The sequence below is a fragment of the Tympanuchus pallidicinctus genome, unplaced genomic scaffold, assembly GCF_026119805.1.
Source record: "Tympanuchus pallidicinctus isolate F22 unplaced genomic scaffold, pur_lepc_1.0 scaffold122, whole genome shotgun sequence".
NCBI classification, from domain to species: Eukaryota; Metazoa; Chordata; class Aves; order Galliformes; family Phasianidae; genus Tympanuchus; species Tympanuchus pallidicinctus.
This window is the reverse complement of record NW_026294640.1, coordinates 17,773-36,089: the sequence shown is the minus strand read 5'-3', so window position 1 is coordinate 36,089 and position 18,317 is coordinate 17,773. Positions and strand designations below refer to the sequence as shown.

The following is an 18,317-nucleotide window of genomic DNA, read 5'->3' as shown; positions in this document are numbered from 1 at the left end:
TTGGTGACCTTCCCCCCTCCCCCTCCCCTCACCCCCCCCCCAAAACAAGCTGTACCAGCACTGGATGGCGCGTTGTATCGGGCTGTACCCACTCCTTCTGCTTCCATGGCCTCACTGACAATAAACGCTCTTCCTCACGCCCGCCTCATTCCTGCGCCGTGGGCTGAGCCTCCCCAGCTCTGGGCTTGTGGGTCTGAGCCGATTTTCCTCCCATTCATTTGAGATTTCCCTCTGCTGGGTACCAAAGGCCGCTCTCAAAGAGAATTCACTGCCGTTTCTCTCCATCTCGGCCTTTTAGGGGAGCCTTTTCCCCAGGCACTGCTGGATGGATGCTCGGAGCGCAGCACAGACACAACCCAGCCCCATAAAACACTGAAACGGAGGCAGGAGGAGAAAGGGGCGGCTGCAGCCCCACGGCTCTGTGGGGTGAACCTGTTTGGGGTCAGATCCCAAAAGCCCCCGCAGAACCTGACCTGGGAGCCGCTCCCCTGTGCTGCACCACGTCGGTATCCTGGGCTGACCCCAGCTTTGGCATCTGGCCCTGGCTGAGGGCCTGCAGGAAATTCCTCCCGTCTGCGCAGCACTGCAGCCCCAGCCCCAGCCGGGCCCCGGGTGCCGTATTCCTACAGGTGCAGTATTGGGGATGGCCTGAGATGCACATTGTGGGAGTCTTGAAAAGGCTGTGGGCCAAAAGAAGTCGGGGGGGGGGGGGCGGGGGAGGGTGTCTGGTGAGTCATGGGGGGGCAAGAGGGGCTGGGGGCTGTGTGGGGCCGGCTGGGGAGAGGTGTGGGGTACAGCAGCATCCATCCCTTGTGGGATGCAGGAGCTGCACGTCCGCAGTGCAGCAGTGCTTCCATTATAGGAGTCAGGAAGATTCATGTCCCCCTCCAGCACCATGCTGACCTATTGGGGTGCTGGGAGCTGTGCAACCCCCCCCCAGCACCACGCATCCCTTATGGGCTTCAGGGTCCTGTAGACCCCCTGTCCAACTCTGTGTCTCCCTTATGGGGTGGTGAGGAGATGCATCACCCCCCTCCAGCACCACACATCCCTTATGGGATTCAGAGAGAGATTTGTCCTCCCCCAGCACCACAGCAACCTATTGGGGTGCCAGCTGCAGGACCCCCCCGCCAACCAGCACCATACAACCTTATGGAGTGGGGGGAGATGCAACCCCTTCCAGCCCCCCCAACCCTACACAGGACTCACAGAGCTGTGTGACCATTCAGCACCTTAAAAAATTCCAGAGTGGAGGGAACTGCACCCCCTCGGCCTTTTCCCCATCTTTCCACAGAACTCAGGGAGCTGCAGCCCCTCCCCACCCTTCCTGTACCATGCAACCCTTATGGGGTTCAGGGAGTTGCAGCCCCCCATCCAGCAGCACACAAGCTTATGGGGTTTGGGGCCTGCAGGCCCCTTCTCCAGCGCCACGCATCCCTCGTGGGGCGCAGGGAGATGCACTGTGCCACCGCATTGGGGTGCCAGGAGCTGCACACCTCCATCAGACCCATAAACCCTTATAGGGTGTGGGGATCTACTTGTCCTCCAGAACCTTGTGGGGTGGGAGATGCAGACCCCCCACCACATGTAAGACTCAGGGAGCTGCCACCTCCAGCACCACACAACATCATGGGGAGGGAGGAGCTGCACCCCCTCGCCTCCCCCTCCCCCCCCAACCCTATACAACCTTATGGGGTTCAGCAACCTGCAGTCCACCCCATCCAGTGCCTTATAACCCGGTGGGCTGCTGTGGGGGGAACTGCACGCCCCCAGCACCACCCATCCCACACAGGGCTCATGGGGTTCCCCCCCCCCCATAACATCCCTATGGGACTCGGCACCACATCCAGCACCGCGCACCTTTGATGGGCCGGGGGCAGCCGGACCCCCCCCGGGCCCCCGGACCCCACAAAGGCTCCGCAGCCGCCCCACCCCCCGCCCCGCCCCCCCCCGGGCAGTGCCGTGCGGAGCTCCGCGGGCCGCGGGGGGGTCCGGGCGGGGCTCTGCGGGCAAAGTCCTCCGCCATGAGCGCGACGCGCGGCGGCCTCTCGGCCCTCCCCGTGCTGCCAGGTAGGGAGTGGGGGGGGTGGTCCGCTATGGGGAGCACCGACCCGGCCCTGCTGGGGGGTCCCGTGCCATCCCGTCCCGTCCCGTAGGGGAGGTGGTCCTGGAGGCGGCGCGGGGAGTGCGGCACCGCGGGGCGGGCGGCTCGGTGCGGGGCACGCTGCTCTGCACCAACGTCCGCGTGGCGTTCGTGCCCGGAGCGCAGGTGGGGACATCGCAGCGCCGCGACCCCCTCCTCCCCTCCCCCTTTCCCCCGTCCCAACTGCGGCCCGTCGCGGTCCCAAACCCGCTGCGTCCTCACCCCACGCTGCCCGCTGAGCCTCAGGGCTGCGCCCTGACCGGGACCCAGCGGCATCCCCGTCCCGACCCGCCCGTGTCCTCATCCCATCTGCATCTCTGTCCCCATCCGACCGTGTCCCATCCTGGTCCCATCCCAGCTGCATCCTGACCCCAAGATGCCCACACCCTGACTCCCAGCGGCTGCAACTGACCCTCTCCTACCTGCACCCCAGCCCTGTCCCAGCTACTTTCCTGTCCCCATCCACTTGTGTCCTAATGCCACCCCAACCCCATCCATGCTCTCTATCCTGGCTGCATTCCTAGCCCAGCCATCTGCATACACCCTGGCCCAGCCGCCTGCACCCTGACCCTGTCCCAGCTGCATCCCAGTCCCCATCCACCCATGTTCTCATCCCACCCCACCCAGAACCAATCCATCCACATCCCATCCCCGTCCTGACCCTAAACTACCCGTAATCTTTTGACCTGGTGGGGGCTGACAGGAAAGCTGGCGAGGAACTTTTGATAAGGGCATGTTGCGACTGGGTGAGGGGAAATAGCTTTAAACTGGAGGAGGGGAGATCCAGAGGAGATAGTAGGAAGAAATTCTTAACTGTGAGGATGGGGAGATGGTGGAACAGGCTGCGCAGAGGGGCTGAGGGTTCCCCATCCATGGGGTCGGGTGGGATGGGGCTTTGAGCAGCCCGGTGTGCTGGAGGTGTCCCTGCTGGCAGTGGAGGGATGAGATGCTCTCAAAGGTCCCCTTCTGACCCAAACCGTGCTGTGATCCAATGATTCTGGCTGCATCCCTGCCTTCATTTAGCCCCAACCCAGCTGTATCCCGATCCCATCCCAGCCCCATCCCAGTTGTGTCCCAGTCCCATCCCAGCTGCCTCCTGACCCCGGCCTGCCTTCACCTTGACCCCAAGCTGTCTGCATCCTGACCCAATTTTGATCCATCTGGATGTGTCCACCCTGATCCTGTCCCGATCCTACACCAGCAGCATCGCATCCCCATCCCAGCTGCATCTGAGACTGGCCCTGACTGCATCCTGACCCCAGTGTGGTCCCATCCCTTCATGCACCCTGACCCCCTCCTGCCCTCCCCAAACCTCTCCTTGGATATGACCCCCACTGCCCCTTTCACCCTGGGAGCTCCTCGCTGTGGGACGCGGGACAGGGATGGGGCTGCGAGGCTCTGCTCCTGCCCTGCTGCCCCTAAGGCTCCCGAGCCACCTCCCATCATTCCCCCCCTCTCTGCAGCCCCCCAGCTTCAGCCCCTTCCTGCAGAGCGACTACAGCGTGGCACTGCGCTGCATCCGCACACTGGTGGCAGGTAGGGGACAGGATGGGGGACGAAACCTCGACCCCGTCTGCAATGACCCGGGGGGGTTTGATGGCCACCGCCTCCCCCCCTTCTCAGCCAGCAGCTTCACCAAACCCACGGTGCTGACGGCCGCCTCCAGCCTCACCTTCATACCCGAGGAGCTGGCAGTTTTCTGCCGGGATTTCCGTCTGCTGCGCTTCCACTTCCCAGAGAACGGGCTGGGGCTGCAGGCGTTCCGGGTGAGGGGATGGACGGCGTTTGGGCTGGGGGCTCATGTGTGGTGTCGGCCCAGGGCTCCACGCTGCAGGTGGCCAACGCCATCGCACAAGTGTGGGGAGTGGGATGTGGGGCTGGGATGGGATTGGGATGGGATTAGGATAGCATTGGGATGGGATTGAGATGGGATTGGGATGGGGCTGGGATGGGATTGGGATGGGATTGGGATGGGATTGGGATGGGGCTGGGATGTAGCTCGGATAGGATTGGGATGGGATTGGGATGGGGCTGGGATGGGATTGGGATGGGGCTGGGATGCAGCTGGGATGGGATTGGGATGGGGCTGAGATGTAGCTGGGATGGGATTGGGATGGGATTAGGATGGGATTGGGATGGGGCTGGGATGTAGCTGGGATGGGATTGGGATGGGATTGGGATGTAGCTGGGATAGGATTAGGATGGGGCTGGGATGCAGCTGGGATGGGATTGGGATGGGATTGGGATGGGATTGGGATGCAGCTGTATGGGGGCTGGAATAAAGGCAGGGATGCTGCCAGCTTGGGGTCAAGATGCAGACAGATTGGGGTCGGGATGCAGCTGGGATGCACTGGGTTGGAGCCCGGATGGACCGGGATGGGATCAGGATGGTCGTGGGGTGGGATCAGGACACAGGCGGGTGGGAACAGGGACAGGGCTGGGATGGGGCTGGAAAAAGGCAGTGATGCAGCTGGGAAAGTGTCAGGCTGCAACCAACTGGGGTCAGGATGCAACTGGGATGGGATTGGGACAGGGCTGGGATGCAGCTGAGATAGGAGCAGGATAGGATCAGGATGTGGCTGGGATGGGAGCGAGATGCAGCTGGTTTGGAGATGGAATAAGGGCAGGGATGCTGCAGCTTGGGTCAGAGTGCGGGCAGACTGGGATCAGGATGCAGCTGGGATGCACTGGGATTTGGCCTGGATGGGACTGAGATTGGACCAGGATGGGTTCAGGATGGGAATGGGATGGGACCAGGTTGGGATCAGGATAAGAGTGAGTGGGGACTGGGATGCAGACGGAGTGGGGCTGGATGGGACTGGGATGCATGGGGATGGGGCTGGATGGGACTGGGATGCACTGGGATGGGGCTGGATGAGACTGGGATGCACTGGGATGGGGCTGGATGGGATTGGGATGCACTGGGATGGGGCTGGATGGGACTGGGGTGCACTGGGATGGGGCTGGATGAGACTGGGACGTACTGGGATGAGATTGGATGGGACTGGAATGCACTGGAATGGGGCTGGATGGGACTGGGACGCACTGGGATGGGGCTGGATGGGACTGGGGTGCAAGCAGGATAAGGAGCCACGTGGATACCACAATGGGAGATGAGGTTGAGGATGGGGGCACACAGCAGTTTTGGGGGGAGGGCTCAGGCGGGTGGCAGCACTCAGCCCTCGCTCCTTGCCACAGGTGGCCAACGCCATCGCCCGAGCGCGGGACACGGCCACGTGGCCAGGGGACAGCGGGAGCCACGTGGATGCCACGATGGGAGACGATGAGGATGAGGACGAAGGCTCCCCCCCCACGCTGCTCTTCGAGAGCCTCCAGGATTGGGAGCGAGAGCTGCAGCGCCTGGGGGCAGTGGGTTGGAGGGTGAGCGCCGTCAACGAGCGCTTCGATATGGCCCCCAGGTAGGTACTGGGGGGCGGGGGGGGGTGGGATGTGCCCCCAACCCACGCGGGACCCCAACACGCCCGCCTGCAGCCTGCCCCGCTACCTGTGGGTGCCCAGCACGCTGCTGGACCACGACCTCAAGCGGACGTTCGCCCACTTCCAGGAGCGCCGCCTGGCTGTGAGTAATGGGATGTGGGGTGATAGGGGGGGGGGGGGGGGAGTGATGTGGGGGGGTGACATGGGGGGGGGTCCCATCTGCACGCAGCGGCTGTGCTGGCACCACCCAAATGGCAGCGACCTGCTGAGAGCCGCTGGCTTCCACGCAGCTTCAGAGCCGGGCAGCGAGGACATCAGGTAACCCCAGCCTGGGGGGAGCTGGAGGGGGGGAGGGGGGGTCACTATGCCCGGCCCCATGCAAGGTGCTGTTCCAAACCCCCCCCAGGTGCCTGGAGGTGCTGCTGGGTGCCGGATGCAGGCCGTGTGTGCTGGCTGACACCGCCGAGCTGCCCAGCCCCCCCGACATCCAGCTGGCTCACCTCAGGCTGCGGGCGCTGTGCCTGCCTGGTAAGAGGGGTGGGGGTCACGGGAGGGGGGGGGGGGGCAGGGTCCGTTCTCACTGCCTGACTCCATCTCCCCCCCTCCAAACCAGGTGCAGCAGCTGATGAGAAGTGGCTGTCGGCGCTGGAAGGGACGCGGTGGCTGGAGCACGTCCGGTGAGGTTTAGGGGGTGCAACCCTAAAGCCCCCTCACTTTTGGGGGCCACCAAACCAATCCCAGGGCGTTGCGGCGCTGCCTTGATTGGGGGACACCCCCCCAAACCCACCCTCAGCATTTTAGGGAGCTGCGTTGGATGGGGCTCAGCGTCTCGCAGGGGCTGCGAGGTTGGTTGCCCCCAGGAGGCACTGGGGTCGTTTTGGGGAGCACTGACCCCCCCCCTTCTCCTCCCCGGTTCCCAGAGGCTGCTTGAGGAAAGCTGTGGAGGTGGCATCGCTGCTGGCAGGGAAACGGTGCTCTGTTGTCCTGCAGGGTAGGGGTGGGGGGCAATGGGGAGGGGACAATGGGATGGAAGGAACACCGGGGTGAGGGGACACTGGGGTGGAGGCCATTGGGGTGGGGGACACCAGGATAGGGGACATTGGGGCGGGGGATGTTAGTGGGAGGGGAATTGGGGTGGGAAGGGAATTGGGGTGGGGGACACCGGGACAACGGACACTGGGGTGGGGGAATGATGTGGCGGTGGGGGGACACCAGGGTGGGGAACAGTGGAGTGGTGAACGTTGGTGGGAGGCAAACTGGGGGGGGTAATTAGAGTGGGGAGGACACCAGGACAAGGGACACCAGGGTGGGGGGGGCAATGAGGAGGGAGGCACTGCGGTGAGGGACGCCAGAGTGGGGGGTCCTGGCATTGGGGTGGGGGTCACGATGGCGCCCCCCCATTCCTCTCCGCTCGTCCCCCTTCCCCCAGAGCCTTCAGACCGTGACCTGAGCTGCCTGCTGGCCTCCCTGGTGCAGCTGCTGGCGGACCCCCATGCACGCAGCCTGCATGGCTTCCAGAGCCTGGTGCAGCGCGAGTGGGTGGCAGCGGGGCACCCCTTCCCTCAGCGCCTCGGTCTGCGCCGGGACAGCGCCCGCGAGGAGGTGGAGACCCCAGACCCCTCACCTGCGTCACCCCCTGGGGGTGCCACCCCACATCACCTCCCTGGGGGTGACACCCGTGTTCTACCCCCCCCTCCAACCCCCTGCAGTCCCCCGTCTTCCTGCTGTTCTTGGACTGCACCTGGCAGCTGCTGCGGCAATTCCCGGCGGCGTTTGGCTTCACCGAGGCGTACCTGCTGGCCCTGCACGACAGCACCTTCCTGCCCTACTGCAGCACCTTCCTCTTCAGCTGCCAGAGGCAGAAGGGCCGCGGTGGGGCGGTGAGCGGGGTGGCCTGCCTCACTTTCCCCCTCAGTGCCTCAGTTTCCCTTTCCTGCCTCAGTTTCCTCATCCCTACGCCTCCAGTTTCCCTTTCTGTGCCTCAGTTTCCCCCTCTCCTGCCTCAATTTTCCCCCCACCTGTTTCCCCTCTCCTGCCCCATTGCACGCCTGGGGTAGGATAGGGAGGAATGGAGAAGGGGAGAGAAATGGGGCAGGAGAGGGAAAACAGAGGTGGGAGGGAAGTTGAATCACATATGGGGCCTCGGTTTCCCCCTCTCCTGTCTCAATTTCCCCCCAGCTCAGTTTCCCCCCTCCCACCCCATTCCTCCCCACCTCCCGTCCCAGTTTCCCCATATGCACCCCGGTTTCCCCACGCCCTGCACAGCCCCTTTTTGGGGCTGACCCCCTGTCCCCCTGCAGCAGCAGCCTCGCACCCAGACCTACACCCCTGTGAGCGGCCGCTGGGACCCCCCCCCGAGCAGCACCAGCAGCCGTTTGCCCCCCGTCTGGGCCTGGGGGCTGCGCTACAGCCGGCAGCAGCGGGCGCGATTCCGGAACCCGGCGTGGGACCCCGGCCCCGTGGGGACCCCCGATGCTGCGGACCCCCAGAACACGGGCACAGTGAGTGGGTTGGGGGGGCCGCCGTTCCCCCTTACCACCCTTTTTCACCCCAATCGCTGTTTTCTCCCCATTTCCCTTTCCTTCCCCCTTTTACCCCATTTTCTCGTTTCCCCCCCATTGCCCCTAACCCCTTTTCCCCTATTTCTCCTTACCACCCCTTTGCACCCCAGCCGCTGGGTTTCCCCCCACGGCCCCTAACCCGTTTTCTCCTGATTCCCAGCCTGCCAGTGCCTGGTCAGGATCGAGCTCTGGGGCGGTGCTGGCTCTGTCCAAGGGCTCTCTGACCCCACAGCCCTTCCCGTGGCGGAGCGGCCGTCCCCCCCCTCGCCTGCTGCGCTGGGCCCCCTCCCTGGAGACCCTCAGTGATCGGGGGGGTGACCCTATTCCCACAGCCCCCCGGGGGCTGCTGCTGCCCTGTGCTGCAGGACCTTCCGTGCGGCTCTGGCGACGCTGCTACCTGCGGGGTCTGCCTGAGGCACAGGTAATGGGGCTGGGGGATTCTCAACCCCTTGTGTCCATCCTAATCCCATGTACATCCATCCCAACCCCACGTGTGACCAACCCAGTCCCGCATTCATCCACCCCAGTGTGCATCCATCCCAACCCCATGCATCCACCCCAACTCCACCTGTCCATCTCACCCCCATGAGCGTCCCTCCCAGTCCCATGTTTGTCCATCCAACCCCATGTGTGACCACCCCAACCCCATGTATCCATCCACCCCAATCTCATGTGCGTCCACCCCAACCCCACATGCCCATCTCACCCCCATGAGTGTCCCTCCCAGTCCCATGTTTGTCCATCCAACCCCATGTGCGTCCATCCCAACCCCATGTGTGACCATCCCAACCCCATGTATCCATCCACCCCAATCCCATGTGTGACCACCCCAACCCCATGTATCCATCCACCCCAATCCCATGTGTGACCACCCCAACCCCATGTATCCATCCACCCCAATCCCATGTGCATCCACCCCAACCCCACATGCTCATCTCACCCCCACGAGTGTCCCTCCCAGTCCCATGTTTGTCCATCCAACCCCATATGCATCCACCCCAACCCCACGTAACCATCCATTCACACCCCATATGTGTCCATCCGACCCTGTGTGTCCACCTCACCCCCATGTGCGTCCATCCCAACCCCATGTGTGACCATCCCAACCCCATGTATCCATCCACCCCAATCCCATGTGCGTCCACCCCAACCCCATATGTGCCTCTCCAACCCCACGTCTCCATCCTGACCCTGCAGTTCCCCACCCTGACCCCGCATGTCCCCCACAGCGTGGCCGCCTGGCCCCGTGCCCGGCCCTACTGCTGGAGGAGCTGGCTCTGCTGCAGGACCGGCTCCATGCATGGCAGCAGGATGGGGCCCACGCTGAGCCCACCAGCAGCCCCCTGGCACCCTCACGGTGAGGGTCTCAGGGGGCCCTGGGGGTGGGAGCCCCCCCTGAAGGGACACACACTGCAGGGGTGGACTCATCCCTCGGGGTCCCTCCAGTCGGGGGGTTGTGGAGGGACGCGGCCCCCCTGGCTCAGCTGCTTCCTTTTGCTCCACGCTGGGGCCGTGGCTCTTTGGAGCCTGGGATTTTTGGGGGGAGCAGCATTTTTTGGGCCCTGGGCTTTTTTGGGGACCACGGCTCTTTGAGACCTGAGGATCTGGGGGCTTACAGCTTTTTGAGGTCCACGGCTCTTTATTGCCTGTGTTTTTCTGGGCAGGCTGGGGCCTTTTGGGGACCACAGCTTTTTGGGGCCTGTGGTCCGTTAGCGCCTGGGGCTTTTGGGGGGCCTGTAGCTTTTTGAGCCCTGTGGCTTTTTGGAGCCCCAGAGCTTTATGGGGCCCACGGCTCTATGGGGCCGCATTCCTCACTGGAGGCCCTGCAGCGGCGCTGGGGTTCCCCTCTGCCGCGGCTCAGGGGGGATCAGCGCCATGGGGCGGAGCGGTTCTGACCCCTCAGCACAACGCGGGAGCCGCGGCCGCACGGCGCGACTGGAGGGGGGGAGGCTGGGCCGCGTGTCAGCGGTGTTTGTATTTGCCTATTAAAGCACAGCGTTCTGCAGGCAACGGCGTGTGGCTGCCATTGGAGGAGCGTGCCGGGGGGGAAGGGGGCCGACACCCGGGGAATGTCGCGGTTTGTCGAGGCGCTGCGGGGGATATCGCGACACAAGGGGAGGGGCGCGGTGGAGGCCGCTCCATCATTAACTCAACATGGCGGCCGCCCTCCGGCGCCAACGTCACTTCCGATTAGCGGCCGTGGTGACGTCACAGCGTGAGGCTGCGGCGCTTTACGTCCCCTTACGTCTCCTTACGTCCCCTTACGTCGCGTTGCGTCGGTGCCGCGCGGGAGGGAGCGGGGCAAGATGGCGGCGGGGCCCATCTCGGAGCGGAACCAGGGTGAGCGGTGCGGGGCTGCGGTGGGAAGGGGAGTCGGTGGGGGGCGATTGAGGTGCTGAGGGCGAGCGGGTGGTTGTCGGAATGGAGTTCTGTGGGTCACCGGGAGGTGGAGGGGCTGCGCGGCCTTCCTGGATGAGGCCGCGGTTGTGGTTCTCTGTGAGTCCGTTGGAAGGCTCGCGGATGTCGGCTCCCCCGTGGCCGGGATGCCGAGGGGCTTTGATTTCTCTCAGGGTCTCGTTGCGGAGCCTCGGATTTGGAACAGCATAAGGAGGCCGTATTGACTCCCGGCTTCAGGCAGGGCTCCGCTCTGGCATCTCTGCAGCCTCCGATAACTTCCTCATCGGGCGCTCAAGGCTCAGGCCCGCAGCTCCCGCGTGCTGCTCACTCGGTCTCTTTTCTGCTCTGCTCCAGATGCGACTGTGTACGTGGGGGGTTTGGACGAGAAGGTCAGCGAGCCGCTGCTGTGGGAGCTCTTCCTCCAGGCGGGCCCCGTGGTCAACACCCACATGCCCAAGGATCGAGTCACAGGCCAGCACCAGGGTGAGTGGCGACGCTCCCCAAAAACTCACGTGGAGAAGAATGCTTTAGTCGGGGGGTTTGGGGGGAGTGTGGTCAGAGAGCAGTTGTTGCAGGAAGAGAGGTGAGGGTGGGTGGTTTGCAGGGCTTTCTGTCTTGGGAGAGCCTTGGGCTCGGTTTCTAAGCAAGAAGGGTTGGTGCCTTCAGGCTGCAGGAGCAGCGTTCCCCTTGGAGGCAGTGGGGGGCAGCGTCAGGCCGTGGTTCTGCCCAGACCTAAAGCTTTGTGTGGGGCCTTGTTGCAGGCTATGGGTTCGTGGAGTTCCTCAGCGAGGAGGATGCAGATTACGCCATTAAAATCATGAACATGATCAAATTGTATGGGAAGCCGATCCGAGTGAACAAAGCCTCGGCTCACAACAAGAACCTGGATGTGGGGGCCAACATCTTCATAGGCAACCTGGACCCCGAAATCGACGAGAAGCTGCTGTACGACACCTTCAGCGCCTTCGGGGTCATCTTACAGACACCCAAAATCATGCGGGATCCGGACACGGGCAATTCCAAGGGTTATGCCTTCATCAACTTCGCCAGCTTTGATGCTTCTGACGCTGCTATCGAGGCCATGAACGGACAGTACCTCTGCAACAGGCCCATCACTGTGTCCTACGCCTTCAAGAAGGATTCCAAAGGCGAGCGGCACGGCTCAGCTGCTGAGAGGCTCCTGGCCGCTCAGAATCCGCTCTCCCAGGCAGATCGGCCCCACCAGCTGTTTGCCGATGCTCCTCCTCCTCCATCTGTCCCCACCCCTGTGGTCACTGCTCTGGGACCTGGTGTCACCCCTCCAGGTGGGTAGAGGCACACTGGGTTGAAAAGAGGTGGTTTTGGTGCTCTGTGTGTGTGTGTGTTTGTCTCTGCCTTGGGGTCTGTGGAAGCAGCCTGCTTTCGCCTTGCAGCAGGATGCCCTGGGTGCTGATAGGACTCCCGAGTCTCATCACCCATTTGCTGTTACTGCAGTGTCTGGGGCAGAGCTGAAAGGCTTTGTTCTGCGTGGAGCTGCGCAGTGTGGGTGCTCTGGGTGACAACACAGAGCCCTGCAGGATCGCAAGGCTGTGATCCTTGGGAATTCTGCTCATGCTGCAGCAGCTCAGCCTGTGCTCTCCCACTATGGAGCGGATGGATCCTAGTGCTTCAGTCTGCTGGTTTCTCTGTTTGCTGTGCCTTATCGTGCTTTCGCTTCCTTCCCGATTACCTGGGACTCTTTGTGCTTGTTTTTCATCCTCCCGCGCTCGACCAGATCTTCACTGCTGCTCTCTTTCCCTCCTTCCAGGCCTCCCACCCCCAGGATCATTTCCCCCGCCGGTGCCGCCTCCTGGAGCAATGCCTCCTGGCATGCCTCCTGCCATGCCGCCCCCCCCGATGCCACCTGGAGCCGGTGCCCCCGGCCCCCCGACTGGGGCTGCACCCACCGGAGGGCACCCGCCTCACCCGCACGCCTTCCCACCAGGAGGCATGCACCACCCAGGTACGTGGCAGCCAGGTACCGAGCTCGGGAGATGCAGAACCTTTTCCGGCCTTGGATAAATCACCCCCTCTTGTGGTTTCTTCCGTGAGGTTTCCCTTCTGTAAAACGGGGATGGAATTACTGCCGGTGTCTGGGAGGCACTGAGCACAGCGCGGGCAGACAGGGCAGAGGGTGCCTCAGTTAGCTGCTGAGACACTGGTTTTGCTCAGTGCTGAATAGGAGCGGCAGTCTGAGCGCCCTGGGCTGCGTTTGTTTGTGTGCTGGCTGTATTTTTGCACAAGATCTTGCTCTCTGCAGCACAAGGCAGCCTGGTGGCTGCTCTCCTCCCCAGGAAAAACAGGGAGGATCTGCGTAGGAGCAAATGCGTCACGTCAGCAGGGCTGCTTGTGGGTTTCTCTTCTGCGCGTTCTAAAATGTGCCAGAAATGGAGCGGGATTTCTGAAGAGCGTTTTGGTGATCCAGGAAATAATTCCCTCGTGGGAGGCATCCAGTTTGGGTCAGGACACGCGTTGGCCCTGTGTTGGGCACAGGGGGGCAGAGGCCGTTGCACTGCAGGCTTTTTGGGTGCTGTCCTGGCTGGAAGGGCGTCGATGAGACTCCAAGCCGCCCTCATTTGGCTCTGGTGTGAAGTGAAGGAAGTGTGAACCTGCTCTGCGCAGCCTGCAGCTGGGTGGCAGCTAATTCAAGGCACGAGAACCAAATGTTTCTTTGATTCCTTTCCCTTTTGAGCCCCTGTGGCAGTGGGGACTGAGCAGCGTATCCCTCTAGACCCTGTGGCTTTCAAGGCAAGAATTCAATCCGTTTTGCATTGGCTTTAAAGAAGAAAAAAACCAAACCAGTTCTGATTTCATTGTTTCTCATCTTGCCTGCTCTATAATAACCCCTGCTCTATAATAACCCCTGCTCTATAATAACCCCTGCCCCAAGGTTGATTAGGGGGCTTTGTGTGATCCCAGCCCTGGCCTGTGCTGAGCAGATGGCTGCTGCTGTCCCTGTCGCAGCCCGGCTCTTCAGGCTGTGCAGCAGCCAATTATGCTCTGCACGGGGAAGCCTGAGTGATGCTTCCACGCTGCCTGCTCCACGGAGCTGCACCTGGCTCCTGTTTCTTTCTTTTTGGGAAGGAGAAAGCAATCGGTGATTTGGTTTTGTTTCCTTACGAGTTTAAAATAATAGAGTTGTTGTGGGGGGGGGTGGGGGGGGGGAAATGCAGGCTTTGTTCCTGCTCAGAGCAGAGCGAGCTTCAAAGTCCGGATGCTTGGGTTCTTGATGGAAATCTCCCAGGTGGTGGCTTCTCCCTGAGCCCCTGTGCAAAGCTGTGCCACACTTGCTGGTTTTTCTTGCTTCTGCCTATCACAGAATCAGAGGGGTAAGAATCATCGAGTTCAGTCCCCTAGAAAGCCTTACTTTAACCTGAAAGATTCGTCTGCTAAATCATGATCTATTTGTTTCTACGAGAAAGAAATCTGATCTAAAAACACAGTGTGGAAAAATCACCTGGCGTCACAGAGAATAGCATTTCTCCTGGAGTTGGCCGAGTTCCGACGCGCTGCAGCCAGCTCCTGTTCACTTCCGTCCTTTCTCTGTGCTTCAGAGAAGGGCTGCTTGCCTTCCCCCCTTAAATCTCCTGGCTGGGAGCAGAAAGCTGCCGTCAGGCCCCTTTTTCATACCCGCCGTTTCAACCGGCGCGGCCTGGTGGGCTGCAGCGGGCGCTTGGAGCTGCGGCAGCGGCGCCCTGAGCTCCCTTTGTCCCCACAGGGATGCCTCCCATGCAGGTGCACCACGGCCCGCCCGGGATGGGCCAGCATCACCCAGGACCACCAGGCTCTGGAGGCCAACCCCCCCCTCGGCCCCCACCCGGCATGCCGCACCCCGGCCCCCCGCCCATGGGTTTGCCACCCAGAGGGCCTCATTTTGGATCACCGATGGGTAAGTTGGTGCCTGCCAGAGGCAGAGCGTGGATCTGCTGTCCGTCAGACCCTCGGTCAAGTTCAGTGCCTGCTGCAGCCCTTCCTTAACAGGGCTGGGAAGGAGGTGATGCGTGGTCCCCTCGCAGAGAGGCGTTTCAGAGCGGGACCTGGCAGCTCCGTGCTGCTTGGTGGGGTTTCCCAGGGCTTTTTTTTGTGTTTCTGGGGTTGTGGGACGTTGCCTGCAGGACAGGCACTGCCCAGTCTGATGTTTTTCCCTATTTCCTGAGGGGAGATGTCAACTGGGCTTTGCCAAAAGAAGGGTTCTCGAGGCCTGCGTGTCCAGCAGTCGTGCTGGGGTCATAGGAGGGACTTGGGGGAGGGGAGTGAGGGGCAGCGTTGCCTCGTGTCCCCTTGGAGCTTGGCACGGAGTGGCTGGGCACCGATCACCACGAGAGGGGCTGTGGATGAGGGCCCAGAGCGATGCCACCCACCGCTGAGAGCTGAGCTGTGGGGTCAGCCCTACCATGGGGTGCCGTGGGATGAAGGTGTTCTGAGCGGGGCAGCCCCAGGCCTGTAGCCCTCGCAGGGCCGATGCTTGGGGCTTCTATCAACCTTCTGGTTTACAGGTGAGCTTCCCAGCTCACGGGCACCAACTAAAAGTGTGGGCTGGTTGTGGGGCTGGTTGTGGGGCTGGTTGTGGGGCTGGTTGTGGGGTGGTTGTCTGTTGCACAGAGGTCGCTGACAGCTCTGCTTTCCCCACAGGTCACCCCGGCCCCATGCCGCACCACGGGATGCGTGGCCCCCCTCCCCTGATGCCTCCCCACGGCTACAGCGGCCCCCCTCGCCCCCCGCCCTATGGCTATCAGAGAGTCCCCCTCCCCCCCCGGCCGGCTCAGAGACCCCCTGGGGTGCCCCCGCGTGGCCCCCTGCGAGGCCCCCTGCCCTGAAGGCCGTCGGAGCCGAGCCGTGCTGCCGTGAGTCCTTCCTTCAGGCTGCCGCTCACCTCGGGCTGATGCACCTCTGCCCAGAGGGAAGAGGCGTAGTTGGGTCCATCCCTCTCACGGTTCTCCCCCTCTTTTTTTTCCTCCTCCTCCTCCTCTTTCTAGCATTCATTTTGTTGTTTTCCTTTTCCTCCTCCCTCTCTTTGAAGATTCCCCCTCCCCCCCCCGCGTAAAGCAGTGATCTCCCATTTACAAATAAAACATTTTAAGAATAGGAGGCCGTCCTGAGGTGGGGGGTGTCGGTGCTGCTCTGGCCTGGCATGCAGCTCTGGGATGCAGCCATACACAGCAGCTGGTGCTGAGGCCGCCCTCCCGTCCCGCTGAGCTGCTGAATTTGGGGTGGTGGCTGTTGGGCTCCATGCAGGCTGGCAGACCTTCAGTGAAGATCACGGACGGCTGAGCCTTCAGGTCTGCTGCATCCTTGGATGCCGTCATCCCAGAGAGCCCCGGTCAGATGGCCAGGACGTTTGGAGAGTAATTTGGGAACGAAATTGGTGGGGTTTTCCAGGGCTCCCCCCCCGAATCCTTGCCTCATGAGAATCTCATTCTGACGTTGCTCACGACCGTGGGAAGCCCTTCAAGCTGTGGTTCTGGGAATAATACCCAGTGAGTGAAGCTGCTGGGAAGGAGGCAGAGCAGGTCTGGTCTCCATGTGCTCTGCGCGCTTCGTGGGGCTGAGCTGCCAGCACTGCCCCTCGGGATGGATTCGGTCTCTGCACCAGCGAGGCTGACAAGCAGGGAAGCGCAAAAGCTGAGTCGGTGGAAGGAAAATTTGGCACTTTCTGCAGCAGTGGGGAAAGCGAGGAGGACGGAGGCTTGGCTTTCAGCAGGGCTCACAGGGAGGTGTGAGAGCCTGCAGTGGGAGCAGGGGGAGAGGAGGTGGGATTCTGTGCGCGAGACTTGAAATGGTTCGGATGCACAGGAAGCGTTTGGTGGCGTTTGGGTTCCTGCAGTATTTGTGGCACTGTGGGAGAACCAGGGCTGTGGATGGGGATCCTGCTTTTCGCAGGCAGGCTTTGTTGGAGGGAGAGACTTGTTGGGAAACCACCTTGCCCTGCTGTTGCTCTGTGGAGGAGAAAGGATCTTATTCTCAGCTTTGGTTTTACTCTTTGCTGTTTTATTTTTATTGTAGCTTCCTAGGGCTAAAATCGACCTTTAGCTTCAATCTCTGCTCACCCTTCTGGGCCAGAGAGAAAAAACGCTGCCGTGCTTTGCTTTAGTCATGGCGGGGTGGTTTGAGAAGTGCCTGTGAGGTGCATAGAAGCCCAGAGCCTGGCTGGGGAAACAGCCAAGCCCATCTACAAGCTCTCTTTCCCCTCTGTGATGTTGCCTTTGGCACGTGAATAACCGCTGAAGGATCCGTGAGGCAAAAGGAAAGTGCGCTCGTCTCAGCTGTGCTGTAATCGTGTTTTATCAGGGGCTGCAGCAGAAATAACATCAGTGCTGTCCTCGCTGCCGCGTGTTCTCACTCTGCAGATCTGGGGCTCTTTGTGCCGCGCTGATTTGCAGCGCTGCTCCCGGTGGCGTCGCTTCTTTCTGAGAAAGTTGCCTGGGTGCCCCCAGCCTGGAGCTGCTGGTGAGACGGCAGGAGGAGCTCAGCACCAACGGCCTCAGCACCGACAGAGGTGACCGCAGGGTGATCGAGTGGAGCCCTGGCGCTGTTTGGCTCCGATTCGTCCACCTGTGCTAAGAGCAAAGCGAGGGTGGCTTCACAGCTGCTGCTTTAAGGAGCTGAGCTGAAGCGGGAGGAGGAAATGGCCGAGGTGTAACTCAGCAGTGAAGTGGGGCTGGTTAAGAGGGCAGAAGCTGCGAGGGGCTCCGCTGGGTGCTCTGAGCAGCTGGGATGGAGGTGCTTTTTTCTTCAGAGATTCCTGAGGGGTGCGATTTACCTCGTGCCCAGTGTTTGTACTCATCTTCCCCTGCGCGTGGCTCAAGTTTGTCTTCCTCTGCTCTCGTGCCTGCGTTGGTGTGCATCCAGATGAGCAGTGATGCTGCTGAAGGCACGGAGAAGATGGGAGGAGAGCTGGGATCCCTTGTTGCAGGTGCTGGGAGCGGGGCAGGGCTTCTTAACGCTGCAGGGAGCGCCTCTGAAGCAAACATCTCGGAGCAGGAGCGGTGCTGTGGGTTTTAATTTGCGGTGGGAGAGGGGAGAAAACTGGTATTTCTGGGAGAAAATGCCGTATTTTCAACCAGCTGGCAGCTCTCAGGGTCACCGAATGGCTGCGTGATGCAGGGAGGTCCCAGCGCCGAGCTGGGGAGCAGACGAGAGTTGGATGCCAAGCTCTGAGTGGACAAAGCCAAGCAGCCGCAAGCGAAACCCGCAGCAGCTCCAGCAATGAAAAGAAGAGCTTTCCTGGATGGAAACCGTGGTGCCAGGGAGAGGCAAAGCGCCACCCGTGGACTGGACCTCATCCACGCCTCGGTGCTGCAGCCGGGTCACCTTGCAGCCGAGGAGCTGCTCCTCTCCAAGGCTCCATAGGAGCTCCTGTGCAGGATGTTGCATCCTCCCATTCGGTGCCATTTGCAGCTCAGCCTCAGGTTTAATTTCACAGCCACCTCAGCCTGCCTCTCTGGTTAAGCTGATGTGATGCGTGCGTGTGACTTCTATTTTAGTGCTGTTCCTGGCAAAAAAAGAATTAAATAGATGCCTTCTCCCTCCAGGATAGGGAGCACCCGCGGTCTGGGCTGGGTGGGAAGGGATGGATGGGACCAGAGCCCCCTCCCCACCGACTGCATGTTGGGGATTTGAGGGGGCCTGCCTGCGATGAGTGGAAGATGCAGCTCTGCAGCTCGCCTTGGCCGCGCTCGAGCTCCTTCAGTTGGGTTACAGATCCACAAAGCGTCGTTTGGGGGTTATTTCCAATGGCAGCTCAGTTCTTTCCCAGCTCC

At 61.7% G+C, this 18,317-nt stretch overlaps 2 protein-coding genes across 6 annotated transcripts; both read left to right on the top strand.

Annotated features, from left to right (window-relative positions):
• The first annotated feature begins 1,994 nt into the window (after positions 1-1,994).
• Positions 1,995-10,152, top strand: MTMR11 (myotubularin related protein 11). Of its 5 annotated transcripts, none has more exons than XR_008203975.1 (15): positions 1,995-2,070; positions 2,157-2,269; positions 3,607-3,679; positions 3,767-3,909; positions 5,342-5,562; positions 5,636-5,723; positions 5,811-5,899; positions 5,988-6,109; positions 6,195-6,258; positions 6,502-6,572; positions 7,011-7,183; positions 7,291-7,461; positions 7,882-8,082; positions 8,303-8,856; positions 9,092-9,154. XR_008203975.1 is itself a non-coding variant. In XM_052672708.1 (15 exons), exons 1-15 carry the CDS (start codon positions 2,025-2,027, stop codon positions 9,501-9,503), a joined length of 1,968 nt encoding a protein of 655 aa, XP_052528668.1. In that variant the 5' UTR covers positions 1,995-2,024; the 3' UTR covers positions 9,504-10,152. The 5 variants fall into 5 exon arrangements, 4 of the variants coding, with proteins under 4 accessions (XP_052528668.1, XP_052528667.1, XP_052528666.1 ...); XM_052672708.1 differs by lacking the exon at positions 9,092-9,154 and adding an exon at positions 9,372-10,152 and having other exon boundaries at positions 8,303-8,563; XM_052672707.1 differs by lacking the exon at positions 9,092-9,154 and adding an exon at positions 9,202-9,488 and having other exon boundaries at positions 7,885-8,082; positions 8,303-8,718.
• Positions 10,153-10,357: 205 nt separating this feature from the next.
• On the top strand, positions 10,358-15,642 carry SF3B4 (splicing factor 3b subunit 4). Its single transcript, XM_052672711.1, has 6 exons — positions 10,358-10,482; positions 10,894-11,022; positions 11,301-11,843; positions 12,326-12,520; positions 14,276-14,446; positions 15,190-15,642. The coding sequence occupies exons 1-6, from the start codon at positions 10,449-10,451 to the stop codon at positions 15,372-15,374; spliced, it is 1,257 nt and encodes a 418-aa protein (XP_052528671.1). The 5' UTR covers positions 10,358-10,448; the 3' UTR covers positions 15,375-15,642.
• Positions 15,643-18,317: the final 2,675 nt, after the last annotated feature.

Bases quoted from the DNA above. Each gene is read 5' to 3' on its own strand.
- SF3B4 (XM_052672711.1), top strand. From the start codon at position 10,449: ATGGCGGCGGGGCCCATCTCGGAGCGGAACCAGG. The intron at 11,023-11,300 runs GTGAGTGGCGAC...GCCTTGTTGCAG, and splicing joins AGTCACAGGCCAGCACCAGG to GCTATGGGTTCGTGGAGTTC. The intron at 14,447-15,189 runs GTAAGTTGGTGC...CTTTCCCCACAG, and splicing joins TCATTTTGGATCACCGATGG to GTCACCCCGGCCCCATGCCG.
- MTMR11 (XM_052672706.1), top strand. From the start codon at position 2,025: ATGAGCGCGACGCGCGGCGGCCTCTCGGCCCTCCCCGTGCTGCCAG. The intron at 2,270-3,606 runs GTGGGGACATCG...CCCTCTCTGCAG, and splicing joins CGTTCGTGCCCGGAGCGCAG to CCCCCCAGCTTCAGCCCCTT. The intron at 5,563-5,635 runs GTAGGTACTGGG...GCCCGCCTGCAG, and splicing joins CGCTTCGATATGGCCCCCAG to CCTGCCCCGCTACCTGTGGG.